Below are 25,046 nucleotides of genomic sequence, written 5' to 3'. Positions count from 1 at the left end.
TACACTGAGTCCTATATCTAGATATGTGTAGTGTATCATGTGCTGTGAATAATCCCACTGTGTGTAACACTCCGTATTGTTATGGTAAATATTTATACTTTGATTTGATTATTATTTTAGACAATTAAATCTACCTACCGTATTTTTCGGACTATAAGACGCACCCTTATATTTTGGGGTGGAAAATAGAAAAAAATATTTTTTATAAGATGGGGGTCCATCTTATAGTCTGAATAGGTATGGTATCTTACTTGGGGGCAGTGAAGCGAGGGTCACAGGAGGCAGGGTCCCTCAGGAAGTCGGCGGCTGCAGCAGAAGAGGTCAGATGCTGTGGAGCCTGTGCCAGGCTGGGGCCTGTGCCTGGCCGATTCCTGTGCTCAGGCCTGTGGCTGGGGCTGAGGCCTCTGGCTAGGGCTGAGGCCTCTGGCTTGGGCTGAGGCCTCTATATGGGGCTGAGGCCTCTGGCTGGGGCTGAGGCCGGGGCCTCGGGCTGGGGCCTGTAGTGGACTGAGCCCGGGGCCTTGGACTGGGGCCTGTACCGTGCTGAGGCCGGGACCTCGGGCTGCGGCAGGTGCCGGCAGTGAGCGGCGAATCAGTGCGGACTGCGCAGGTTTCCGGTGTGCGCGGCCATCTTCCTAGAGCTGTGATCTACAGGAAAATGGCCATCGGAGCTACGGTCTGCACATGCGCCGGCTCGGGCGGCCATTTTCCTGTAGATCACAGCTCTAAGAAGATGGCTGCGCACACTGGAAACCTGAGCAGGCCGCACTGCCTCGCCACCCGACGCCGCTCACAGCCCGACACCTGCCCCAGCCCCAGTACCGGCCGGGCACAGGTCCCGGTCCCGGCCCCAGCTGCTCTGCCTCACCTCTGCTGCCGCTGACGCCGCTACCACCACCGCGATCCTGGAGGGCCCTGCAATCCCACTTCACCACCACCGTAGGTAACGTTCGGACCATAAGACGCACCCCCAATTTTCCTCCCAAATATTGGGGGAAAAAAGTGTGTCTTATGGTCCGAAAAATACTGTATATATTTTTGATAATTTAATATTTTAATATTACGCTTATAAGTGTTACTCATAAAAGCGATAACACGGCATTGTATGAAATATAGAGCTGTCTTCGTGTTAAGCTTTCCTTCTTTGTTTTTTAAAGTATAGTAAATTGGACAGAGCTGCTTTCAAGGACTGTTATTTCTAATTAACATAGTTTCTTTCTTAGGTAATTTTAGCCACCCCTTTCTTCTGGGGGTGTAATAAAATACTTGTTGCTTGGGTTCTGAGGGCAGACAGGAATTGAACACTCAGACACTGGCTGTGTGTTATTTTATTCCTCCGATGCATCATATTTATTTATTTAATTTGAACCAAAAATGGCATATTTGGAGATAATTATCTCAATCCAAATTCTTGGAAGGGCTACCATGACAGTATCTAACCCCAGCTTATGATACAGAGAGCAGCACTAACAGAGTTGGCGCTGCCGGCAGTCCTCGGTGACACTGTACTTGTCAGTATCACTGGCAGTCACCAACAAAATGGCTCCACACTGTGATCCTAAATTTCATCTTCTCTTATCCTGTTACAAACACTCAGAAAGGGAGGAGAGGAGCGACATCACACACATGTACAGTGTCCATTTTAGGACATGATCAGATAGCAGAACGATGTCAGTTTGAGGCTAAATACCCTGTCTGACAAGTGATTTTAAGGGACTTTTACAACTGTAATAATAAAAATAGTCACTGTTCGCTGATGGGACTTGAACCCAAAATTCTGTGTCCAGAAACCAGTGCGCTAACCACAGAGGTATTAACTCAATTGAAGAAACCTAAGAGTTATATTTAGATATATAAGTTTCAGTGCAAACCTCATTGAAACTCATTGGGACTTATGCGCAGACTGCAAGCAAGCCAAATTCAAATGATGTTTGATTTTGATGTGAGAGTCTGATGTGTGACTTTCTTCAAACATCAGAATCACAATGACTTTTAGTCACCTGGAGTATTTTCATGGTTGATCTCATAAGACAAAAAAGCTTCTGGTTACTATCACTTGACTGGATACCTCAATGGTAAGGCGTCAGCCTCTGAAGCTACAGTGTCACAGTTCAAATCCCAATAGATATATTATTTTTTTTTTTTTTAAATTATGCCTGTTTAGCACACAAACTACAGGGGTGTTTTACTTTTAATATGGGACATTTTGATTGTCATCCTGACGTGTTAAGAGTTTCAGACACGCTGTCTATTTGCATGGTAAATTACATAGCCAAAGTAAATTGGGAGGCACTAATTTACTACATATCTATTTCCAAGTGACTGTACATTTGCATAATTTCTTAAATGGGTCTAATGATAAAATTTGTTTATTGTCAATTTTTCTTTCCATCCACCCAAGAACTGTCTGCAAACTCCCAATTTACTTTTGCTATGTAATTATTATTATATATCACTACCTAAATAATCAAATAATGAACCTATAGTTTAATGGTAAGGAATCTGTGTCACATAGTTTTGGTTTGAAAGGATAATAATAATAGTAATAATAATAATAGTAGTAATAATAATAATTAATAATAAAAAGTTCAGTGTCCCTACAGGTTTTTCTTGGCTTATGAGATTAACCATGATAATACTCAGGGGGTCTAAAAGTAATTGTGATTCTTATTCTGATGTGTGAGAAAAGTCAGAAATCAAAGCCAAGCATCAGTGAAGTTTGTGTGCTCGCCAACATCATTTAAAAAGCAATAGTTTATTTTTTCTGCACCTGCGATGTAAACTCAGAACGCCCACTCTGTGAGGCTAGAGAGTTACCATTCTGCCATAAGCTCAAATGATGCTGCCAGATGTTTTTTCTTGGTTTATGATATTTACTATGCAAATATTCATGGTGTCTGGAAGTCCTTCTGATTTTGATGTGTGATGAAAGTCAGGTATCAAACTCATTCATCATTTGAATTTGGTTTGGACAATGATTGTGTGAAAGTCCTGATTACACTTGAAATAACATACCCAAGTACAATGCTTAATTCTCTTTAATAAGTGTATAGCTCACTGGTAAGTGTGTTGACTGGGAAAAATATGCTTTTGGGTGGTTCAAGTCCCAGTAGGGACACTCAACTTTTTATTATTATTACTAATAATGTATTATTATTATTACTATGACTATTATTATTATCCTTTCAAACCAAAACTATGTGACACATATGCCTTACCATTACACTGTAGGTTCATTATTTGATTATTTAGGTAGTGATAAATAATAATAATTACATAGCAAAAGTAAATTGGGAGTTTGCAGCCAGTTCTCGGGTGGATGGAAAGAAAAATTGACAATAAAGAAATGTTATCATTAGACCCCTTTAAGAAATTATGTAAATGTTCAGTCACTTGGAAATAGATATGTAGTAAATTAGTGCCTCCCAATTTAGTTTGGCTATGTAATTTACCATGCAAATAGACAGCTTGTCTGAAACTCTTAACACGTCAGGATGACAATCAAAATGTCAGATATTAAAAGTAAAACACCCCTGTAGTTTGTGTGCTAAACAGGCATAATTTAAAAATAGTAATATTCCTAATGGGATTTGAACAATGACACTTTAGTTTCAGAGGCTGATGCCTTACCATTGAGCTATCCAGGAAAGTGATAGGAACTAGCTGCTTTTCTTGTCTTATGAGATTCACCATGAAAATACTCAGGGTGACTAAAAGTCATTGTGATTCTCATTCTGAAGTTTGAAGAAAGTCACACATCAGACTCACACATCAAAATCAAACATCATTTGAATTTGGCTTGCTTGCAGTCTGTGCATAAGTCCCAATGAGTTTCATTATTATTACAGTTGTAAAAGTCACTTGTCAAAATCACTTTTCAGAATCACTTGTCAGGATCACTTGTCAGTCATGGTATTTAACCTCAAACTGACATCATTCTGATTTTTGATATCTGATCATATCCTAAAATGGACACTGTACTACAGAGACCCCTGTACATAAATATTAGGGCTCCAGCGACATCACATCTATTATACAGAGAATAGCGCTATCTCCATAGCTCTGTACACAAGGACATAGAGATCAGACAAGGTCCTCATATTCAGGCAGCTTCTATTTTACTCCAACCCTCTTTATAAGAACAAGATCAGAGTCTCATTATACCGAGCAGAGAAGCTCCAGGGACAAAGACTCCGTCTGGTCCTAACACGCTGGGGGCCCGGAGTATCCAGCCACGGGGCCCGGATTCTCTCATTTGTGGCCACAGCGTTTCTTGTAGAATAAATCCCTTTCTCATCCAGTCCTGTAGTAATGACTTTGTTATCAGGTTTTGTAGGAGGGTTCGTCTGACTCCATCTTATGTTATCAATATCTGTGCGAGAAACAAGAGACGTCCGAGCGCAGTTTTACCGAGTGTCCAGAGTCAGTTCTTCTACAGTCTGATAAAGAGCCGCGGTGTCTCCGTCCGAACCTGGGAGTATAGAGCTGTATACAGCGTACATACCCGGCTCCGTACACACGCGGCTCCATACACACATGGCTCCGCTGTGTACACCTCATACACACACGGCTCCGCTCCGTACACCTCATACACACACAGCTCCGCACACCTCGTACACACATGGCTCTGTACACACATGGCTCCGCTCTGTACACCTCGTACAAACGCGGCTCCGCTCCGTACACCTCGTACACGTGCGGCTCTGCTCCGTACACCTCGTACACGAGAGGCTCCGCTCCGTACACCTCGTACACACACGGCTCTGCTCCGTACACCTCGTACACACACGGCTCTGCTCTGTACACCTCGTACACACGCGGCTCTGCTCCGTACACCTCGTACACGCGCGGCTCTGCTCCGTACACCTCGTACACGCGCGGCTCTGCTCCGTACACCTCGTACACGCGCGGCTCTGCTCCGTACACCTCGTACACGCGCGGCTCTGCTCCGTACACCTCGTACACGCGCGGCTCTGCTCCGTACACCTCGTACACGCGCGGCTCCGCTCCGTACACCTCGTACACACGCGGCTCTGCTCTGTACACCTCGTACACACGCGGCTCTGCTCCGTACACCTCGTACACACACGGCTCTGCTCCGTACACCTCGTACACGCGCGGCTCCGCTCCGTACACCTCGTACACGCGTGGCTCCGCTCCGTACACCTCGTACACACGCGGCTCCGCTCCGTACACCTCGTACACACGCGGCTCCGCTTCGTACACCTCGTACACACGCGGCTCTGCTCCGTACACCTCGTACACACTCAGCTCTGCTCCGTACACCTCGTACACACGCGCCTCCGCTCCGTACACCTCGTACACACGCGGCTCTGCTACATCCACACTGTAAACCCCTCCTGACCCGACACATAAACTTCAGCTCATCCAGCACCATGACAACCAGCACAGCAGAGTCCTGCATCCACTGAGGCCCCTGATCATGTGACTCCTGACTCCTCCCTTCCTGTGACCTCATCACAGGTCCTGTGCGCACAGAACTGCCATATATGTGGTGGCGGCTCTGCAGGTGGAGGTATGTGGAGATCCCCCATTACTGGGCGCAGGGGGCATTAACCACTTCAGCACCGAGACTCTTTTGGGGTCTCTGTGTGGTGTGAACAGTGAGGTAACAGCTGTGGACAGAATGCGGCTTAGCTGGTTCCCGTCCACATTAGATCCATTCAGACGACTGCAGGATGAAGGACAGAAGCCCAGAAAAGTCCTCACACAACGCCATTATTCCTCTCCTAGCGCCAGCACAGTAATGTAGATACTGGTGATTTCTCTCCATTACTGGATCGAGTATCGGGGGAGTTCTAGACCGCGCCCCGTATGTCTTGTGTCTGTTATTCAGACAATGTACATTTGGGCATTGCCTGCCATACACTGTAGTGCTGTAGCCATGTTTTCTACTGGCATTACTGCGATTGGCCGGCCGTATCTTGTTATCGGTAGTGATGAGGGAACGTGCTCCGATAAGGGGTTAACCGAGCACGCTCGAGCATAACTGAGTATCATAGGAGCGCTCGTATATCATGTTCGCATCCCTGCGTTTGCATGATTTGCGGCTGTTAAACAGCTTTAACATGTGAGGATTCCCTAACAAACAGGCAATCCCTGCATGTGTTGAGGCTGTCTAACATCCGCAAATCATGCAGACACAGGGACTCGAACATGATATACGAGCACTCCGATGACACTCAGTTATGCTCGGGCGTGCTCGGTTAACCCCTTATCTAAAGACCATTCGCTGATCACTAGTTCTTGGGTCTTACAGAAGACCCTGCAATGCGATGCTCGGCCCACTGTCCTCAGAAAGTATGGTAGTTCAAGGAGAGTTGTTATAGGAGGGAGTGCTTAGATTAATGTCCTCTCCCTCCCCCTAAATATTATAAAGTTGCACCCTTTAGTTCCTTCCATCTGGCAGTAAAGGATGTATTTCACCTTTTTTAAACCTATTAAATAAATAATGAATTTAAAAAAATGATGTGGAGTCCCCCTCCCTATTTTTGATAACCAGCTAAGGTAAAGAAAACAGCTTGGGGCTGATATTATCCAGCTGGGAAGGTCCATGGATATTGGCCCCTTCCAGCCTAAAAATACCAGTCTGCAGCAGCCCCAGAATTGGAAAATCCAATTTGATGCGACAAATTTTGGCACTTTGCCTGCCTCTTCCCAATTGCCCTGGTATGTTGGCAACCAAGGTAATATTTTTGGGGTTTACAGCAGCTGTGTATTGTCAGCTGTTATCAATCCTAACAGTTAGTATTGGAGAAGCGTCTATCAGACACCCCCATTACAAACCCAGTAAACTAAAAGAAAAAAAAACACACAAAAATATTTTTTTAGAAAACAACTCCCCGACAGACAACAGAAGAATAAAGTTCAGAGAAGAAGCTTCATAGAAAGACATTGAAGTTACAGACGTCATTTAACACTTTGGGAGAAAGTGATTCCAGGGAGTAAATCCAGAACACGTCTCTGTAGAAGTTTACTGCGTTGTGATTGTGAATCCGCTGCGGTCGTCTCTTCTAACACCGACAGTCGGAGTTCAGAACTTTTATCACCAACTCTGAGAAATGTCTGGCCACGGTGGTCTCACCAAACTTCTTCTCTTCTTCATTCTTTTTTTTGCAGCGGCCGCAGTGGATTTCATCCTAGACTCATTAGAGCCGAATAGAGGAGCGATGTTCCTTCAGTCTGATTGTAATTGATCGTGGTGTTTGTCCAATGTCCACTTTAAAGAAGTTGTTCACTACTTTATATGAACCCCCCCAACGTATCCCCCCCCGGGGCCCAGAAATGTTTTTGAAAATACCTTGCTGTGCCTTTTCTGCCTCTGAGCGGCGCTATCGCTGGCCGCTCAGCGGCATCACGTGACCCGTCACTGATGTCACGTCAAGTGAGGCGTGACATCAGTGACGCGCTCCCTGCAGTGGATGCTGGGCTGTGGGCGGGGTTACCCCGTGCATCACACCCAGGATCCACCGCGTGCTTTCCCAGTGAATGAGGAGAGGGAGAGTGCGCGGTGGATACCGGGTGTGATGCGCAGGGTAACCCCACCCACAGCCCAGCATCCACCGTGGAACTCAGAAGTGAGTACCCCCTGCTGCAGCTGGAACATGACGTGACATCAGATGTCAGAGCCGGCTGAACCGGGAGGTCACGTGATGCCTGTGAGCGGCCAGTGATAGCGCCGCTCACAGGCAGAAAAGGCACCACAGAGTATTTAGAGAAACACTTATGGGCCCTGGGGGAATACATTGAGGGATCATATAAAGTAGTGGACAACCCCTTTAACACAAGGGCACTTTACCGAGTAATTCACACCAGAAATATAGCCAGTAAAAACCACCAATATCCACAGGTGTCCCTTCTAATTGGTGGGAAAACTATCACCTCTAATAATCCTCACACAGTTCTGGAATGACAAACACGTAAAAGTGCCCCTTTATGGATTTGAAAGAAAGTCTGTTTAGACACTTTAGCGTAATAGTATCAGCTCTAATCAAATGGTTAGAAAGCGATTTACCCTGAAGATTCACAAATTATGGGGTTGTTTTAAAAATGTTATATTTATAGTGATTTTGTGAAGGAATCATGTATTGCTCCCATAGTACAGTGCCCCTTTCATGGTCCCCACACACAGTATACTGTTCCCTCTAGTACCGCCATCCACCCACACACTGTATAATGTCCGCACACTACCTCCATCCCCAATTGTATTTTTTGGGGGTGTTTTTCATGTAATATATGGAAACCTACCGTATTTGCCGGAGTATAAGACGACCCCCAACTTTTCCAGTTAAAATATAGAGTTTGGGATATACTCGCCGTATAAGACTACCCCTCTTCTAACGCAAATACGGTAAAAATTAAAAAAAAATCTATTTGATTTCAATATGGTAATTTTAAAGTGATGAACCTTACTGACGATTGGCTGGTTGTTGTATACAAATCCTGCTTGGATTGGTCAGCTCTCCCTGCCTGCCCAGCCCTCCCTGTCTCCAAGACTATCAGAGCGGTAGTGCATCCCTCTGGCCCTTGTATCATTACTGGTACCTCCTTCTCTGCCTCTCTGATCTTGCTCCTGAGGACTACAGTAACAAGATGAGGGGGATGCCTGCAGCTTGCTTCACTTAAACTTTCCCGGTGAGGCGCCCCCTCACCTCATCACTGCAGTCCTCAGGAGCGAGATCAGAGAGGCGGAGAAGGAGGTACCAGTAATAGGATACAACGGCGGTCCAGAGGGATGTGCTACTGCCCTGATAGTCTTGGAGACAGGGAGGGCTTATAAATTACCATAAATACCTTATTTTTCGGACTATAAGACGCACTGGACCATAAGACTCACTTAGGTTTTAGAGGAGGAAAATAGAAAAAAATGTAAGCAAAAAATATGTTCACGATGTACTTTTAAGGGGGAGTGGGTCTTCTGCTGACACTAGTATAGGGGTAATGTCCCCCAATTCTGACAATATGCCCCATCCTGGTATATATGCCCCCCCCCTTCCTTTTATACGTGCATCCCTCCATCCTGGTATGCCTGGAACCCGTCCATCCTGGTATGCATGGCACCCCTCATCCCTGTCCCTCTATGCAAGGCACCCCTCATCCCTGTCCCGGTATGCATGGCACCCCTCATCCCTGTCCCGGTATGCATGGCACCCCTCATCCCTGTCACGGTATGCATGGCACCCCTCATCCCTGTCCCGGTATGCATGGCACCCCTCATCCCTGTCCCGGTATGCATGGCACCCCTCATCCCTGTCCCGGTATGCATGGCACCCCTCATCCCTGTCCCGGTATGCATGGCACCCCTCATCCCTGTCCTGGTATGCATGGTCCCCCTAATCCCCATCATGCTGCACATAAAAAAAAAATAAACACTCCTACTCACCTTTCTTCTCTCTCCTCCAGAGCTGCATCCTGTCTGCCTGCACTGATCTCTCCATGTGAGCCGCGCATGACGTCACTACCATTCGCGGCTCACAAGGAGAGCTCAGCTGCCGGAAGTCACTGCTCCCCATGCCAGGACTGTGTGCGTGGGGAGCAGTGACTTCACTCTCCTTCATAGCCGGCACACAGCAGAGCCGCGCTGCGGCACCTGCTGCTGCCGGCTATCTCCTGGCCCGCTCATTAAAGGGCATGAATATTCACCCCCTCCCCACACCCATGGGCGTAGAGAGAGGTTGAATATTCATGTCCTTTAACAGCTGGCACAAGCAATTCCGGCAGCAGCAGGAGCCAGCAGCGTGGCTACACTGTGTACCACTATTAAAGAGCATGAATATTCAGTGCTCCCCACGCTCCATGAGCATGGGGAGCACTGAATATTCATTTTCTTTAGCAGCGGGGACAGTGTAGGCTGCAGCCTCCTGTGCCCCGCTCCCCCCACACCCCACACATCATATATATATATACCCCCTCCTCCCACAGCTTTTGGAGTATAAGGGTATACGCCCTATAAGATGACACCCGGCGTATAAGACTACTCCTGACTTTTGAGAAGATTTTCAGGGGTTAAAAAGTCGTCTTATACGCCAATACGGTACATGAAAATGCTAAAAAACTCCTATCATATCCAGAGAAAAAAAATACATTGTATATGGAGAATTTGGCATCAAATACCTCCTGTCTTGGTGTTCTTACAAACAAGCTTTTATAAATGTCTCAAACTTCTGTGTGTGAATCAGACCTGAGATCTAACGGGATAGAAGATTACAGTCCGGGGAAGACGGGAAACATTCATATAGACGGCCGGTGGTGATCTAGTGGGTGACAGGACTCTGGCCAAATATGTTTCTAGAGCCGTAGAAGTTGAAGATTTCGTCCTCATCATGAAGTAGTTATTCCTCATGTCACGTGTTATTAATATCTCCTGCAGTTTTGCTAATGCCGATTCCAGTGTCGGTAAATAAGACAAGACTTAGCAATAAGTCTATGAGAAACGTATTCAGCTGCAGACTCAAAGGAAGAAACTGCTTGTTGTCTGTGGCCTAAAATATATAGGTTTTATTACTAGATGTAAAGAAGAAAACTAAATAGTATAAAATAGTAAATCTCCTATGTTTCCCCTTATTATCTCCAGTAATTGTATTATTACACAGGATTTTTATGAATTTACATCGGCTCATCATCTTCTCATTCAGGTCTCTACAATATCGGATCCTTTAAATAAGAAATTTTTTCTGATTCATCCATTAAACATGGATTTGGACAGGGACAAGATGGTGGAGAGGATATTACACCTCACCCTAGAGATCCTCTTTCGTCTTACTGGAGAGGTGAGAGAATCTGATGACGTCACATTACATCATTCTTATCTATGGGAATAACAGATGGACAGAACTGGAGAGGTGAGGACTCTGGAGATGTCTGGAGGGAGATTTATTAATGTGTCTCTCCATAACCAGGATTACACAGTAGTGAAGAAGACCTCTAGTGAGCGCTGCCAGGCCCCTGTGTCTGAGGGATGGGGAAGACCACTGAGCCCAATCACGTGGCCTCCACCTCACCCCCTGATACACGAGGACATCAGTGACCAGAAGATCCTAGAACTCACCTACAAGATGATTGAGCTGCTGACTGGAGAGGTGACACTGCTGGGAATGCTGGGACATTATACAGTAACACTATGAAGGGATTGGGGGATGATTGTATCGTTGTATGTGTCAGGTTCCTATAAAGTGTCAGGATGTCGCCGTCTATTTCTCCATGGAGGAGTGGGAGTATTTAGAAGGACACAAAGATCTGTACAAGGACGCCATGATGGAGGTTCCCCAGCCCCTCACATCACCAGGTAATAGACAGGACTAAATACACACGGCCTATAATTATCTGTATGTAATGAATGAATTCAGTCCCTGTATGTGTTTCCTCCAGAGCTGTCCAGTAAGAGGACAACACCAGAGAGATGTCCCCGTCCTCTTCTTCCACAGGACTGTAAACAAGAAGATCTCAATGTTCTTCAGAATCATCAGGTAGATGGAGAGAAGGTGTAATGAGATCTCCCCTATGATGTGTAGAAGGCTTTGAAGGTCTTGTGTTCAGTCTTGTTTTATCCACCAGTATTATATGTTTTATACTTGTGTAATGAGAACGGTGGAGATGGCAGGATTAGAGCTGATCATAGATGTGACTTCTCATCTGTTTGTGACTTCTACAATATTTGTTTCAGGGTGAAGATCTGTCCCATATTAATACTACAGAGACATATGTAAGGGGTGATGAGCGGTGTAAAGAGGAGATTCCTACAGATAACCGTCCAGGTGAGTAGTAACCACTAAATGCAGAGAAGTCACAGATTCTTCTCAGATAATATAGCACTGCTGGAATAGGTGAACAAGTAGGGTCCATTCAAATAGCAAATGAAACTTGGCACTCAAACAGGCATAATTGTAATGTATTTAATTGCAGTCCAACACAGGTACAATTGTTTTGGTCCTCAAGACCTTCATCAGTGTGTACTGCAGCATAAAGACAAAAAAATTAAAAACTACATATATCAGACAAAAGCATAAAAAGTACCTTATTTTTCGGACTATAAGACTCACCTAGGTTTTAGAGGAGGAAAATAGAAAAAAAATGTAAGCAAAAAATGTGGTCATGAAGCCCTGTTAAGTGGTGGTGAATATTCATGGCCTTTAATAGCGGGGACGCTGACAGCCGAGCGCAGCAGGAGCCGCACTGCGGCTACAGTGTGCGCGCTATTAGGGAGAATGAATGCTCACTGCTCCCCACGCACAGAGTCCCAGCGTGAGGAGCAGTGACTATTCCGGCACAGAGCTGGACACAGCACTGGAGGAGAGAGAAGGTGAGTATGAAAGTTTATTTTTTTTCTGTGCAACTTGAAGGGGATCAGGGGATGCCAAGCATACCTGGATGAGGGGGCCATATATACAGGGATGAAGGGGGCCATGCATACAAGGATAAGGGGGGCTATGCATACAGGGATGAAGGGGGCCATACATACAGGGATGAAGGGGGGCATACATACAGGGATGAGGGGGGCCATACATACAGGAATGAGGGGGGCCATACATACAGGAATGAAGGGGGCCATGCATACAGGGATGAAGGGGGCCATGCATACCGGGATGAGGGGGACCATACATACCGGGATGAGGGGGACCATACATACCGGGATAAGGGGGACCATACATACAGGGATGAGGGGGGCCATGCATACCGGGATGAGGGGGGGCATACATACAGGGTGCCATACTTACCAGGAGCTGCGCTGCAGGCAGAGTGTGCCGGTTATTAAGGAAAATTAATATTCACTGCCATGGGCGTGGGGAGCAGTGAATATTAATTTTCTTTAGTAGTGGGCACAGTGTAGGCTGCAGCAGGCGGCTGCTGCCTCCTGTGCACCGCTACTCCGCCACTGTCGCTTCCCCCACATCCCCCACCACCCACAGCCACAGTATTTTATGTATATCGGACTATAAGACGCACCCCCCACTTTCCTCTAAAATTTTGGAGGAAAAAAGTGCGTCTTATAGTCCGAAAAATACGGTACTAGAAACAAACTGTCATAAGGTATTTCTGAAATTCATAATCATCTGAAAATCAAAATCATTGCAATAGAGAGCATATAATGGTTGTATAATAAGTCCTACCAGACTGCTAGGAATATAGTTAAAGGTGAAAGCAGGAAGGACACAGTGTCTCAGTGGGAAGACAGGATCTAGGGAGACAAACAGCCATAAGAACACCAGCCTCATAGGGAATTATCCAATCGGTACCAGCAGATATATGTAGAAACATACCCAGTAGTGAGAGCAGGAAGTATGACAGGCGTGGAACATGGTATCCGCCGCTGGTTCCTAAGGTCGCCATGTTAAGGGAGGAGAAAGCCTAGTATATGTGGCGGGAACTAATGTCCCAGGAGACCAATCAGGGTGAACCGCTGGTGTAACGTTCCTGGAAGTGGACTAAAGCGTTAGGAGGCGGTGTCTGGATAGCAGTGACGTCATCGGAAGTGACGCCGTGTCGAGTGCCGCTATCAATTGCCTGAAGGCATAGGAGGTGTGACTGGAGAAACTGAGGGCGAACGTGCGTTCCACGGTGCAGGATGTGCATGTCAGAGGCTGCGTCCTGCGTTCCAACAGCAGGAAGATTGTGTTCTGAATGGGTGGAGTGCGTTACAGAACAGGGGAGTTTGCGTTTTACTGTGTGATGAGGGATGGACGCCGTGCAGGACTATAGGACAAAAGAATAATAAGCCTGGAAATATGACAGGAGGTGAACAGGTGTAAGTGGATCAGCCTGTGGGCCGTGGAGGAGGATGATCAGTGATTAAAATAAGGAGAAGCCGTTCTGCAACATAAAGAATACAAAATAAATACCATGATAATGAAAGAAAATTAATCTCTAAAATGACATGCAAATACTGTATCTCAAAACACATATATGTACACTCCCAACAGTGAAAAACTCAAGGCTGACAACAATGTGGTACAACTTATGCAGTTCTCTCTAAAATTATCACAGGAATGACAATTAAACATAATCCCTATTGAGCCCCCTGGGGGTAAGGGTTTGAAGTTCATGGATCTAAAAGGCCTCCCTTATCTTCAGTAGGCGTGCACGGTCACCTCCGCGTCTAGGGGAAAGCACCTGGTGAATGACCTGGAACTTGAGTTGAGATATGTTATGGCCTAATGTAACAAAATGTTGTAGCAAGAGTAGTAGTAGATTCTTACATCTAATTGTGGACTTATGCTTGTGGTTGTGTTGTTTCACCAATGTATGCCAGACCACAAGGGAATTTAATGAAGTATAATATGAAGTTGATGTAACAGGTAAAATACCCTTTGACCGGGTATTGTTTACCAGTATGGGGATGGTAAATGGTGTTCCCATGTAGGACGTTGTTGCATTGGTGGCACTGCAAGCAGGGGAAGGTCCACCTCTTAGGAATTTGTAAAAAACGTTGTTTAACCCAGGTATGTGTGAGGCCCACGTCGGCACGAACTAGTGAATCCTTGAGATTGGGTGCCTGTTTGAAACATGGAAAAATGGTTGTTGGAACTCTGGGATGTGGGGATAAGCAGATTGTAGAATGTTTCAATGTCTCAGGATGGTTTTGTGCAAGATGTATGCGAACGGATGGTAAGTGTGGACAAACAGAATCTGGTTCATGGTTTTAGGATGGGTGTGAGCTGAAGGTGTGTTATGTTGGTGTAGGATTTCAGGGGGATAACCCCTTTCCTCAAATTTGTGGCTCATCTCCGATAGCGTCTGTGAGTGTAATTGATCATTACTCACTATCCTATTTACCCTCTGGAACTGGGATTTTGGAATTGACCGTTTCATTTGTAAAGAGTGATTACTCGTAAAGTGTAAGAGACCGTTTTGATCGGTAGGTTTTGTGTATGTCAGTGGTTAGTAATCCTTGTTGGTCCTTGAGGACCATGGTATCCAGGAAACTGATTTGATGATAACTGTGAGTCATGGTAAAGCCCAGGTCTGTCCAGGAGGAGTTCAAAAGGTCATAGAACTCATTTAGAGATTCCTGTGGACACCCCCCCCCCCCATATGCAAAAAATGTCATCGATGTAACTTTTCCATGCGATGGAGTGAGTATGGAAGAATGGATTGGAGTAAAATATTTGGGCCTTGAAGGTGGCCATATGAGAGTTGGCATAAGGGGGGGTCATGTCAGAGCCCATCGCTGTCCCTTTAGTCTGCAGGAAGTAAGTATCTTAAACAAGAAATCATTTTTGTGAAGAACTAAGATCAGGAGTTCAATGCAAAGTTCAATGATAAGGGGATCTGTCTGTGACTCAAGCAACAGACTGTGTAAAGCACGTATACCTTCGGAGTGTGGAATGCCCGTACAGAGGCTGTTGACATCAAAAGAAACCAAGATGCATTTAGGGGGGACACATTTTAGGTCAGTGATAAAACTGAGAAAAGCTCCTGTATCTAGTAAAAAGGAGGGACTTTTTTTAATCAAAGGTGTCAATATTTTGTCTAAGAAAATTGATAAAGGTGAAAGAAGCAAATCTGTTGAGGTTACTATAGGACGACAGTGAGGGTGGTCAAGGCTTTTGTGAATTTTGGGGAGCACATAAAAGACAAGTGTGATGGGATGTTGCTTAGTGAGAAAATCACGTGCCTTACTATCAATCACTCCTCTGGAGAGAAAATGTTCCAACACAGATGCTATTGCAGTCCTGACTTGATGGGGTAGTCATGGGGTAGTTGTTGGTATGTGGAGTTATCGTTAAGTTGTCTATTGACTTCCAGGAGATAATCCCCTTTATACATCACTACTATTGCACCCCCTTAGTCTGCCGGTTTGATGATAAGATTGCTCTCTTCCTGAAGGCTTCTGCGGGTCTGACTGTTAAGGGCAGAAATATTGGACTGATAATAAAGAAGCCCTTTGTCTACCTTGGAATGCAAGTCCTGAAAGGCACTATCCATGAAACCAATGAAAGTCTCGAGCGCATATAAGCCATGTGGAGGTCTGTATGAACTTTTGGGACTTAGGCCGAGACTAGCAGCCGTGATGGAGGTATTAATATCAGAGAGGGTAGAGGGAATAGAAAAGGTATTGCCTAGTGTGTCATTGGCAAAGTGTGTCCTAAGGCGTAGTGAGAGATAAAAACACTGTAACTGCATATCAATATTTAATGTGTTGTACTTGTTAGTGGGACAAAAAGATAACCCCTTCTGTAGTACAGAAAGTTGTGCAATGCTCAAAGTCCTAGAGGAGATATTTACCACCAACCATGCTGTGCCTGGGAGCGGATCACTCGGATGAAGTCCACGTTTCCTCTTGTGTTGGCCACCTCTTCTGGTCTTCTGCATCGGGAATATCTTTTTCGTTGACCTAAAAAAGGAGCAGAAGTGGTAAAAAAGGTCCCTCCTGTCCGTGTCCGAACTGGAGGTAGAAGAATCTGTAGTGGATTTGGCAAATCTGGGAGCATAATTTCTTGAGGTCTATCTGTTTTGCCATCTATAGACCCAGTCTTGCTCGTAATCTTCGGTATCTCTCGCAAACGTATTCCTTTGTGATCCTGCCTGTGTCTCATCAGTAATGTGGTTCCTGTATGGTCCGCAGTCTGATGATGACTGATAACTCCCAGTATCTCTATTGTTAATTACATACTGGGAGTTGTAGGTTTATGCGATACAAAGATATATGGGGCTGACCTGACATTACAAATGATGGTGGTTCAGATGATGTATTCATGTACTGATGTGTTTGTGCGCTTCTGCGTGTTTGTGCGCGTCTGCGTATCTGTAATAATATGTATTTTTGTAAGATGTGTGTATGTAACTGTGCATTGTGGTGTGTAATAACATTCATATGCTTGAGGCACCTTTACTAAATCTATTAGGTCTCTTTCACATGTGTTAGGGAATTCCATTTGTCTTTCCACATTTAGGAACAGACAAGTGAAATTTGCTAACCTTGTCATAACTGTCACCATTGGGATGTGCTTGTATGGAGCGGGTTCAGGAGCTGAGCCTGCTCCATACCGGGCAGATGTCGGCTGTGTTACATAGCCGGCGTCTGCCTGTAACAGCAGTGTTCAGAGCTCGCTTTGATTGCTGATGTTTTGAGTATTTAAGTGCCCTTGTCAATCACTGACAGCGGCATTTAGATAGCACGATGGCCGGTGCATGCAGTCACCTGTTCCCTTCAGCCCCCTGTGACGCAGTTGCAGGTTGCTGATGGGTTGCCAGTAGTGCTGAGTGAGCGTGGTCGGATAAGAGACATTACAGTCACCGCGAACTACAAAGTGAGGGTGCTGCAATAACGTCCGGCACCTTGATTGTGACACTTCCATGGAGCCCAACCTCAGGCTGAGCTTCATTGAATGACTAACATGGCAGCAGCACCTGGCAACTAGTGCTGAGTGAGTGTGGTTGGATAAGGTGTGATCCCAGCATGCTCGGGTGTAGTCCGAGTATCTTGTAGTGCTCTGCTAATATGCTCGAGTCCCTGCGGTAACATGTTTTGCGGCGGTAGACAGAAGCAACATATGCAGGGATTACCTAACAAACCGGCAATTCCTGCATGTGTTGCGTCTGTCTACCGCCGCAAAACATGCTACCCCGGGGACTCGAGCATAGTAGCAGAGCACTACAAGATACTCAGATAACACCCGAGCATGCTGGGATCACACCTTATCCGACCACGCTCGCTCAGCACTGGTTGCCAGGTGCTGCTGCCATGTTAGTCGTTCATTGAAGCTCAGCCTGAGGTTGGGCTCCATGGAAGTGTCACAATCAAGGTGCCGGACGTTATTGCAGCACGCTCACTTTGTAGTTCGCGGTGACTGTAAAGTCTCCCTCCTTGCACCGATCCTATGACAGGAAGCGAGTGGCGGCAGGGAGAATAAAATGTAATTTTCTCCGTCAATGCTTTTCCAATAAGCCGTCTAACCAGGCTTTAAACCCTATTTACCTGCAGATTACCCCTATATCTGCAGATAAAAAGCGTTTTTCAAGGTGACAAGTTACCATTAAAGAGACTCTGGCAGTACGGAATGACTGTTCGAACCAAGTCCTGCCGCTTGGTGCTCCACATACGGCCAATCATGTAACTATAGTGCATTATAGAAAAGCATAACAAGTAATAAAACCGTTTATGGTGGGCTGTAGTGTGGGCCCCTAGAGTCAGTTCCCCTGGTGGGCCCTAGGCACCCCAGTCCGACCCTGCTTATATGTGTTTTGAGATACAGTATTTGCATGTCATTTAAGAGAGATTAATTTTCTTTCATTATCATGGTACTAATTTTGTATTCTTTATTCACTGATCATCATCCTCCACGGCCCACAGGCTGCTCTACTTACACCTGTTCACCTCCTGTCACATTTCCAGGCTTATTATTCTTTTGTCCTATAGTCCTGCACGGCGTCCATCCCTCATCCCACAGTGGAACGCAAACTCCCCTGTTCTGTAACGCACTCCACCCACTCAGTACACAGTCTTCCTGCTGTTGGAACGCATTACGCAGCCAAATCCGACAATACACAATATACAGCTGTACACTACTATCTGGGCACATGGCAGGTTAAGAAGGGAAGGCACGCCACTTAGCTATTTGAATGCAGATCTTGCTGGAATAGTTCTACGGGTCTCAAGATGAGTGCTATCTATCTTCTTACTGACATGTTCTAATTAGTAATGAGCGAGCATGCTCGTTACTCGAGATTTACGAGCATGCTCGGGCGAGCACCTAGTATTTTCAGCATGCTCGGAGTTATGTTTGATTCACTCCTGTGTGCATGATTTGCAAATGTTTGACAGCTTTAATACATGTGAGGAATGCTTAAGAAGCAGGCATTTCTCACATGTATTAAAGCTGTCAAACAGTTGCAAATCATGCACACAGGAGTGATTTAAACATAACACCGAGCACGCTGAAGATACTCGGTGCTCGCCCAAGCATGCTCGCTGTAAGGGTTAACAGAACATACTCGCTCATCACTGGTTCTAATTTATTAATTTGTCACCGGTGAGAGAAACTATATTATCTTTTCCATGGTATCACCTATATTCATTAATAATGAGCACGTCCACTAGAGGGCGTCTCCTACTAGTTCGACGTTGTCTCACTGTCAAAAGTTTATAATGAGGGACTAACTACTTTTCTGGTAGCACAGAGGCTCTGAAATAGTGAAAATGTCTCCTCGCTCCCCAAAAGAAATTTATCAAATTCTGCTCTCCGAAATGCAAATGCTCCCATCCCTTCTGAGCACCACGGTGTGCCCAAACCACAGTTAGCGTCCATATATTTGGCATTTCTGTAGCGATGAAAGTCGGCCTAATTAACGGGTGCATGTCTCCAGAAGCATGAGCTAGGCACAATGTACAGGCACTACAACTTACTGATCACTACAACGTACTAGGCACTACAAAGGTAGTTTGCAATTTTCACTCAGCAACATCCACTGCTGCTTGTTTCTGGAAAAAAAACCATGGAGTGAAAATCTACTCTACACCTGTAGATAAATTCCCAAAGGAGTATATTTTCCAAAATGGGGTCACTTGAGGGGGGATTCTGCTCTTCTAGCATTAAGGGGCTTTGTATATGGAGTCCTGCGCTCTAGGAGGCAAATAGTGTTCCGTCCTTCCCGAGTCTCGCTGTGTGACTAAGCAGTACTGTACAGCCACATATGGGGTATTTCCAATTTGAGCATAAATTGTGAGATTAATTTTGGTGCCATTTTTATCCATTTCCCAGTGTGAAAATGTAAAATCTAGGGCTAAAACAAAATTTTAGTGGGAAAAATGTTATTATTTTTTCTTCACTGCCCAATAGTATAAAGTTCAGTGACCCCCCTGTGGTGTTAATATGATCACTGCACCCCTAGATGAATTCATTGAAAGGTTTAATTTGTAAAATATGGTCTCTTATGGGGGAGGTTCTATTGTTCTTGCACCTCAGGGGCTCTGCCAATGTGATATGGCACCCTCAAGCCAGTCCAGCAAAATCTGAACTCCAATATGGCACTTTTTCCCTTCTGAGCTTTGCACTGTACCTCAAAAGTAGTTTTCGTCCACATATGGGGTATCAGCATACTCAGGAGAAATCACACAACAAATTTTGGGGTCCATTTTATCCTGTCCTTGTGAAAATGAAACAAAATCTGGCTAAAACAACATTTTTGTGGGAAAAATATATTTTTAATTTTCACAGATCAACGTTGTAAAATTCTGTGAAGCACCTGTGGTTTCAAGGTACTCACCACACTTCTAGATAAGTTCCCTGAGGGGTCAGGTTTCCAAAAAGAGGTCACTTGTTTAGGCAAATCAGGGGCTCTCCAAATGCGACATGACACTCGCAGACCTGAAAGGTCTTGGAATTCCTGTTGCAGAAGGTCCTTCAGCTGCTTAGCTCCTGCAGCCTCTGTTCTGTCGGTAAGCTTCCTCTCCTGCTCTTCACCGGTCACATAGATCAGTGCAGAGCAGAAGAATAGACAACAGCTCTTTCTGTGATTGGGGGGATGCGGTATCGGCTTTCTCCTCCATCACAGGAAGCTGCCTCCAGACTATAATACGCCCACACTTTTTAACAAGAGTTTTTCTTGTTAAAAAATGCATTTTATAGTCCAAATAATATGGTAGATAAATTCCTTAAGGGACCTAGTTTCCAAAATGGGTTCACTTGTGGAGGTTTTCCTCTGTTCAGGCACATCAGGGGCTCTCCAAACACAACATGACACCCGCAGACCATTCCATCAAAGAAACATCATTCCTTCCTTTCTGAGCCGTGTCGTACGCCCAAACAGTAGTTTCTCCCACACATGGGGTATCTGCGTACTCAGGAGAAATTGCACAAGAAATTGTGTGGTGCAATTTTTCTTCTTACCCTTGTGAAGAAGCAAAATTCTGGCAAAAAAACATTTTTGTGGGAAAAATTTGATTTTCTGTATTTTCACGGCTCAACATTATAAACTTCTGTGAAGAACATGGAGGTTCAAGGTGCTCACCATACTTCTAGATAAGATCCTTGAGGTGTCTAGGTTCCAAAATGGTGTCACTTGTGGGGTGTTTCCACTGTTTAGGCACATCAGGGGCTCTCCAATCGCGACATGGCATCCGCTAATTATTCCAGAAAATTTTACATGTTAAAAGTCAAATGGCGATCCTTTTCTTCTGAGCCCTGCCATGCGCCCAAACAGTTGTTTTCCCCCACATGGGGTATCAGCATGCCCAAGAGAAAATGCACAACAAATTTTGGAGGAAGCCTAAAAATTTCCTTCCACATTCCATTAATTCCTGTGAAACACCTGGAGGGTTACTAAACTTCTTGAATGTGGTTTTGAGCACCTTGAGGGGTGCAGTTTTTAGAATGGTGTCACTTTTGGGTATTTTCTGTCATATGCGTATTGACAAATTACCGAGAGGGTAAAAAAAACCTGGTTGAGGGGTGTATAAAAAAACATCTTTTATTACTGCTTTACTAAAATTTGGTAAAAAGTAAATTAAAACTACACTAGTTTGTCTGTTCCCTTATTATGATATTAAGTCTCTAGAAACTGTATAGTATTAGAATACATCTGATATCATGAGCTCATTATATTTATTATAGTTTTCCTCTATGTCTGCAGTTCATAGATTAGTTGATCACATTATTTACTAGGACATACACAGGTTCCCTAGCGCTACCGAAAATATATACATAGCCACCCCAACAAGTTTCGCCATGTCTGGCTTCCTCAGGGGGCTGGGGCTATTAGTGGCTGGACAGAGCCAGCGCCGCCCAGGGCTTCTTCTTCCAACGTCTCTTCCATCACCAGCACTGCCTGCAGAATGAATAAACGATAATTACTTACCAGTGATTTGATTTTCCTGAAACCCATGACAGCACCATATGAGAGAGTAGGATCCGCTCCTATTACTGGACAGGAAGCCCTGAGCACAAAATAAAAAAGCAACTCCCCTCTTCCTCCTTCAATGTGGTTTCCAGGAGTCAAGTAAGAGTCACCCAATTCATCATAATTTTTATTTATACATTCACTCAAGCACATTCTTCATTGTGAGAAGAGAAGACTAAGAACCATCAACCAAAAGCCAGATGGAGGGAAAATTAGGGTGCTGTCATGGGTTTCAGGAAAATCAAATTACCGGTAAGTAATTATCGTTTTTCCCTTCCCCCCATGCCAGCACCATACGAGAGACGATAGCAACGGAGTCCTTCAATAGGGAGGGAGCACCCCTGTAGGATCTTACACCTGAAGAAAGATACCCAGAATATCCTAGTTTAACAGATAGTGCTTCAAGATTGAATGATATCTAAAAAATTCACAATCAACATAATGTCTATCGATTTGGAGCTTAAACCAAAAGCGCCAACAAGAGTAAAAAGGATTTTTACAACACTCTTTCCTCTTTATCTCTCAGAGAATGGTCTATATTTAGAGACTTCACTTATATACATGGTTGAATATCTTTCACAGATTTGATTAGATATTCTGTTCTCATTAAATCAACTAACCAACAACTGAAGTGTATAAGAACTGGTACTAAGACTCGGCGTGTAATAGAAGCAGAAGTTAATCGATTCAGGGAACCTGGTAACCTTAACCAGGCTTTGACTAGGGTTTCTACCTTAATATTGTTGGCATTTTCAATTGAAGGCCCCACTTAAGGCCAGGATCTGGGCTGTAAGAACCTTTTTTAGGGTCAACGATCACATAATCGTTCAAAACTACCCAACTCTATGCTACCAAGAGTAGATAGAGCATTCGAGATTGCCAAAATGGGGGTTTCAAAACCAGCAGAAATATTTATTACTTTATATCCCTTAGGTTGTAACGTTAAGTCACCCCAAGAAATGTATTTAAGCCGAACGGAAACGTATAGTTCGAGATTTCCATCCTGGGGAGTTTCTAGCTACCACAATCTAGCCAAGTACCAAGAGCTATACAACTAGAAAGGGTAAGACACAGATCTGAGCTAATTCAAAAGAAAAGTCACAATCCACCGTTTATTCAGGAATGATCGTATTTACGCTATTCTCCTATAATAGCATAAATTCTGCAACTTTATAATCCAACCATGGAGATTGTTAGATGAAAATAGTTCAAATGCAAAATAGTTTAGTTTTCAAGCACAGAAACTAAGTAAACCAAGTGCTAACCATGTCCTCTGATTCCGAAGCAACTCATTCAGAAAGAGATCTAGATCTCTTATGGTATTGGTCAAAACTCAAGATGGTCTTAAGCTAAGGTAGTAGCATCCCTTCCCGTTAAACATGTACCTTAAGTACGTATCATCCTGTGCTTGAGTAATAATCAGAACAGTCTTACCTCAGTGTGAAGGCATTCGTCTTAACTAGCAAAGATGCTTCTCCTTCACCACAGGAGTCTCACGGATACGGGACATTTTAACTCATCCACTGATTCCTCCTTTTATAGGTTTATTGCAGAGTTGCCGTCTTATCACTCCAAAAACGCACTTACTGGATATTTAACCAACTCGCCACTTAGTTGAGTCTACCAGTTTATGACTTTAATCCCAAGAATACATAGTGTAATATGGCTCCATTGACTTAATTTCCAATTACTCCATCTGCACTTCTAACTGGGAGGATACACTGGTCTTGAAATGATTTTACCAGATCCGGTATAATCGTCTGTCGGGCAACTCCATTAGGAGGATGGACTGGGATATTTACTGGTTCGTCAGTCCCATAACGGCGAGTCCAACTCGTACCTCCCTTAGTAGGGCAGACAGGTAGTGCTGCCCGACTCAATACAATCAAGTTTATCTTACCATTCCGAATCAGGAGGGTAGATTGAGGCAATTTTTGGTTTATCAACCATCGATACAAGTGAGTCCAGCTTGCACTTTCCTTAGGAAGGCCGACCAGTATAGTGCTGCCTTACTTGGCACAATCAAGTTCATCTTACCATTTCATACCAGTAGGGTAGATTGAAGCAATTGGTGGTCTATCAACCAACTCTTACATCCCTTAAGAAGTCAGACCGGTATAGTGCCGCCCTCTTGGCACGATCAAGTTTCTTATCACTCTAAACCAGGAGGGTAGATTGGGGCAAATGTTGTATTTTCAGCCCCCCACTGGTGAGTACAACTCGCAGCTCCTCCTACCATTTCCTATCGGGGATATCGGGTATAGAGAGTTTAATCACTTAGCGTCCAAAAGGTCATTCGAAGACTCCAGGTAGGAGTTTTAAGTGGACTTATAGTGGTTTCTTTTAAGCTTAGCGCGGGGGGGGGGGGGGGGGGGCAGGGGCACTCATTAAGGGTGAAAGAAAGGCGATTCCAGCACCTAAAATAGGAAAGGGTTGAACTTGGTGGACCTAGGTCTTTATTCAACCTATGTTACGTTACTATTGATCTTAGATTGTGAAGATCAACTGGACTTAAATTGGTATTATTCTTTTAGTTTCCCCATTCACACCTTTACCAAGAAGGCCACTGAGACATAGATGTTAAACACAGACTAGTTCAATATGCTATCCAAGTATGAGGGATTGACTGGACCTGTTACTCAGCAGCTATCCTTTGGACTGTATTTAATAGAATCACCCCAGACCGAGGGCATCGTCCAGAAACCTTCCTTACCAATATCAGTAATATTGCTAGTAAAGGGTAGTGAAGCTTTGAAACCTTAGTGAAACTCATCTACGAGCCCCAAGTTGCCTGGCTAGCCGGGCAACCCCCCCGTGAGGCAGACAGCTGAGGAAAATTCTAGACCTAACGTGGCAGGTTTTTCCCAACTATGAAGCTGTCTGAAAAAACCTTCAGACAGGCCAACATTAGATATAAACCCACACCTGAATTGGTATGAGGCCTAGCCACGAGGCTCAATAAGCAAGCCACAAGGCCTAGCCGTGAAGCTCAATACGCAAGCCATGAGGCCTAGCTGTGAGGCTCAATACACAAGCCATGAGGCTCAATACACAAGCCATGAGGCTCATTACACAAGCCATGAGGCCTAGCTGTGAGGCTCATTACACAAGCCATGAGGTCTAGCCATGAGGCTCAATACACAAGCCATGAGGCTCAATATGCAAGCAATGAGGCCTATCTGTGAGGCTCA

General features: G+C 44.8%; 2 protein-coding genes across 5 annotated transcripts in view; one reads left to right on the top strand and one right to left on the bottom strand.

Annotated features, from left to right (window-relative positions):
* LOC141178597 (uncharacterized) overlaps positions 1–25,046 on the bottom strand; it is a 164,686-nt gene that overhangs the window by 50,307 nt on the left and 89,333 nt on the right. The window lies entirely within an intron of this gene.
* The window catches only part of LOC141178593 (uncharacterized), a 328,452-nt gene that overhangs the window by 296,337 nt on the left and 7,069 nt on the right, over positions 1–25,046 (top strand). Inside the window, exons 1-6 of one of the 3 annotated variants that reach the window (XM_073660474.1) lie at positions 5,478–5,536; positions 10,656–10,790; positions 10,920–11,099; positions 11,182–11,305; positions 11,389–11,486; positions 11,684–11,774. In XM_073660474.1, coding sequence (XP_073516575.1) covers positions 10,713–10,790; positions 10,920–11,099; positions 11,182–11,305; positions 11,389–11,486; positions 11,684–11,774 — 571 coding nt within the window. In that variant the 5' untranslated portion in view covers positions 5,478–5,536; positions 10,656–10,712. Of the gene's footprint in view, positions 1–5,477; positions 5,537–10,655; positions 10,791–10,919; positions 11,100–11,181; positions 11,306–11,388; positions 11,487–11,683; positions 11,775–25,046 lie in introns of those variants that run through there. The other 2 variants (XM_073660475.1, XM_073660476.1) reach the window with 2 other exon arrangements.

This window comes from Phyllobates terribilis, unplaced genomic scaffold, assembly GCF_046119375.1.
Source record: "Phyllobates terribilis strain yellow unplaced genomic scaffold, ASM4611937v1 Scaffold_29__1_contigs__length_15306474, whole genome shotgun sequence".
In the NCBI taxonomy this organism is placed as follows: Eukaryota; Metazoa; Chordata; class Amphibia; order Anura; family Dendrobatidae; genus Phyllobates; species Phyllobates terribilis.
The sequence above is the reverse complement of the archived record's forward strand: the minus strand, read 5'-3'. Positions and strand labels throughout refer to the sequence as shown.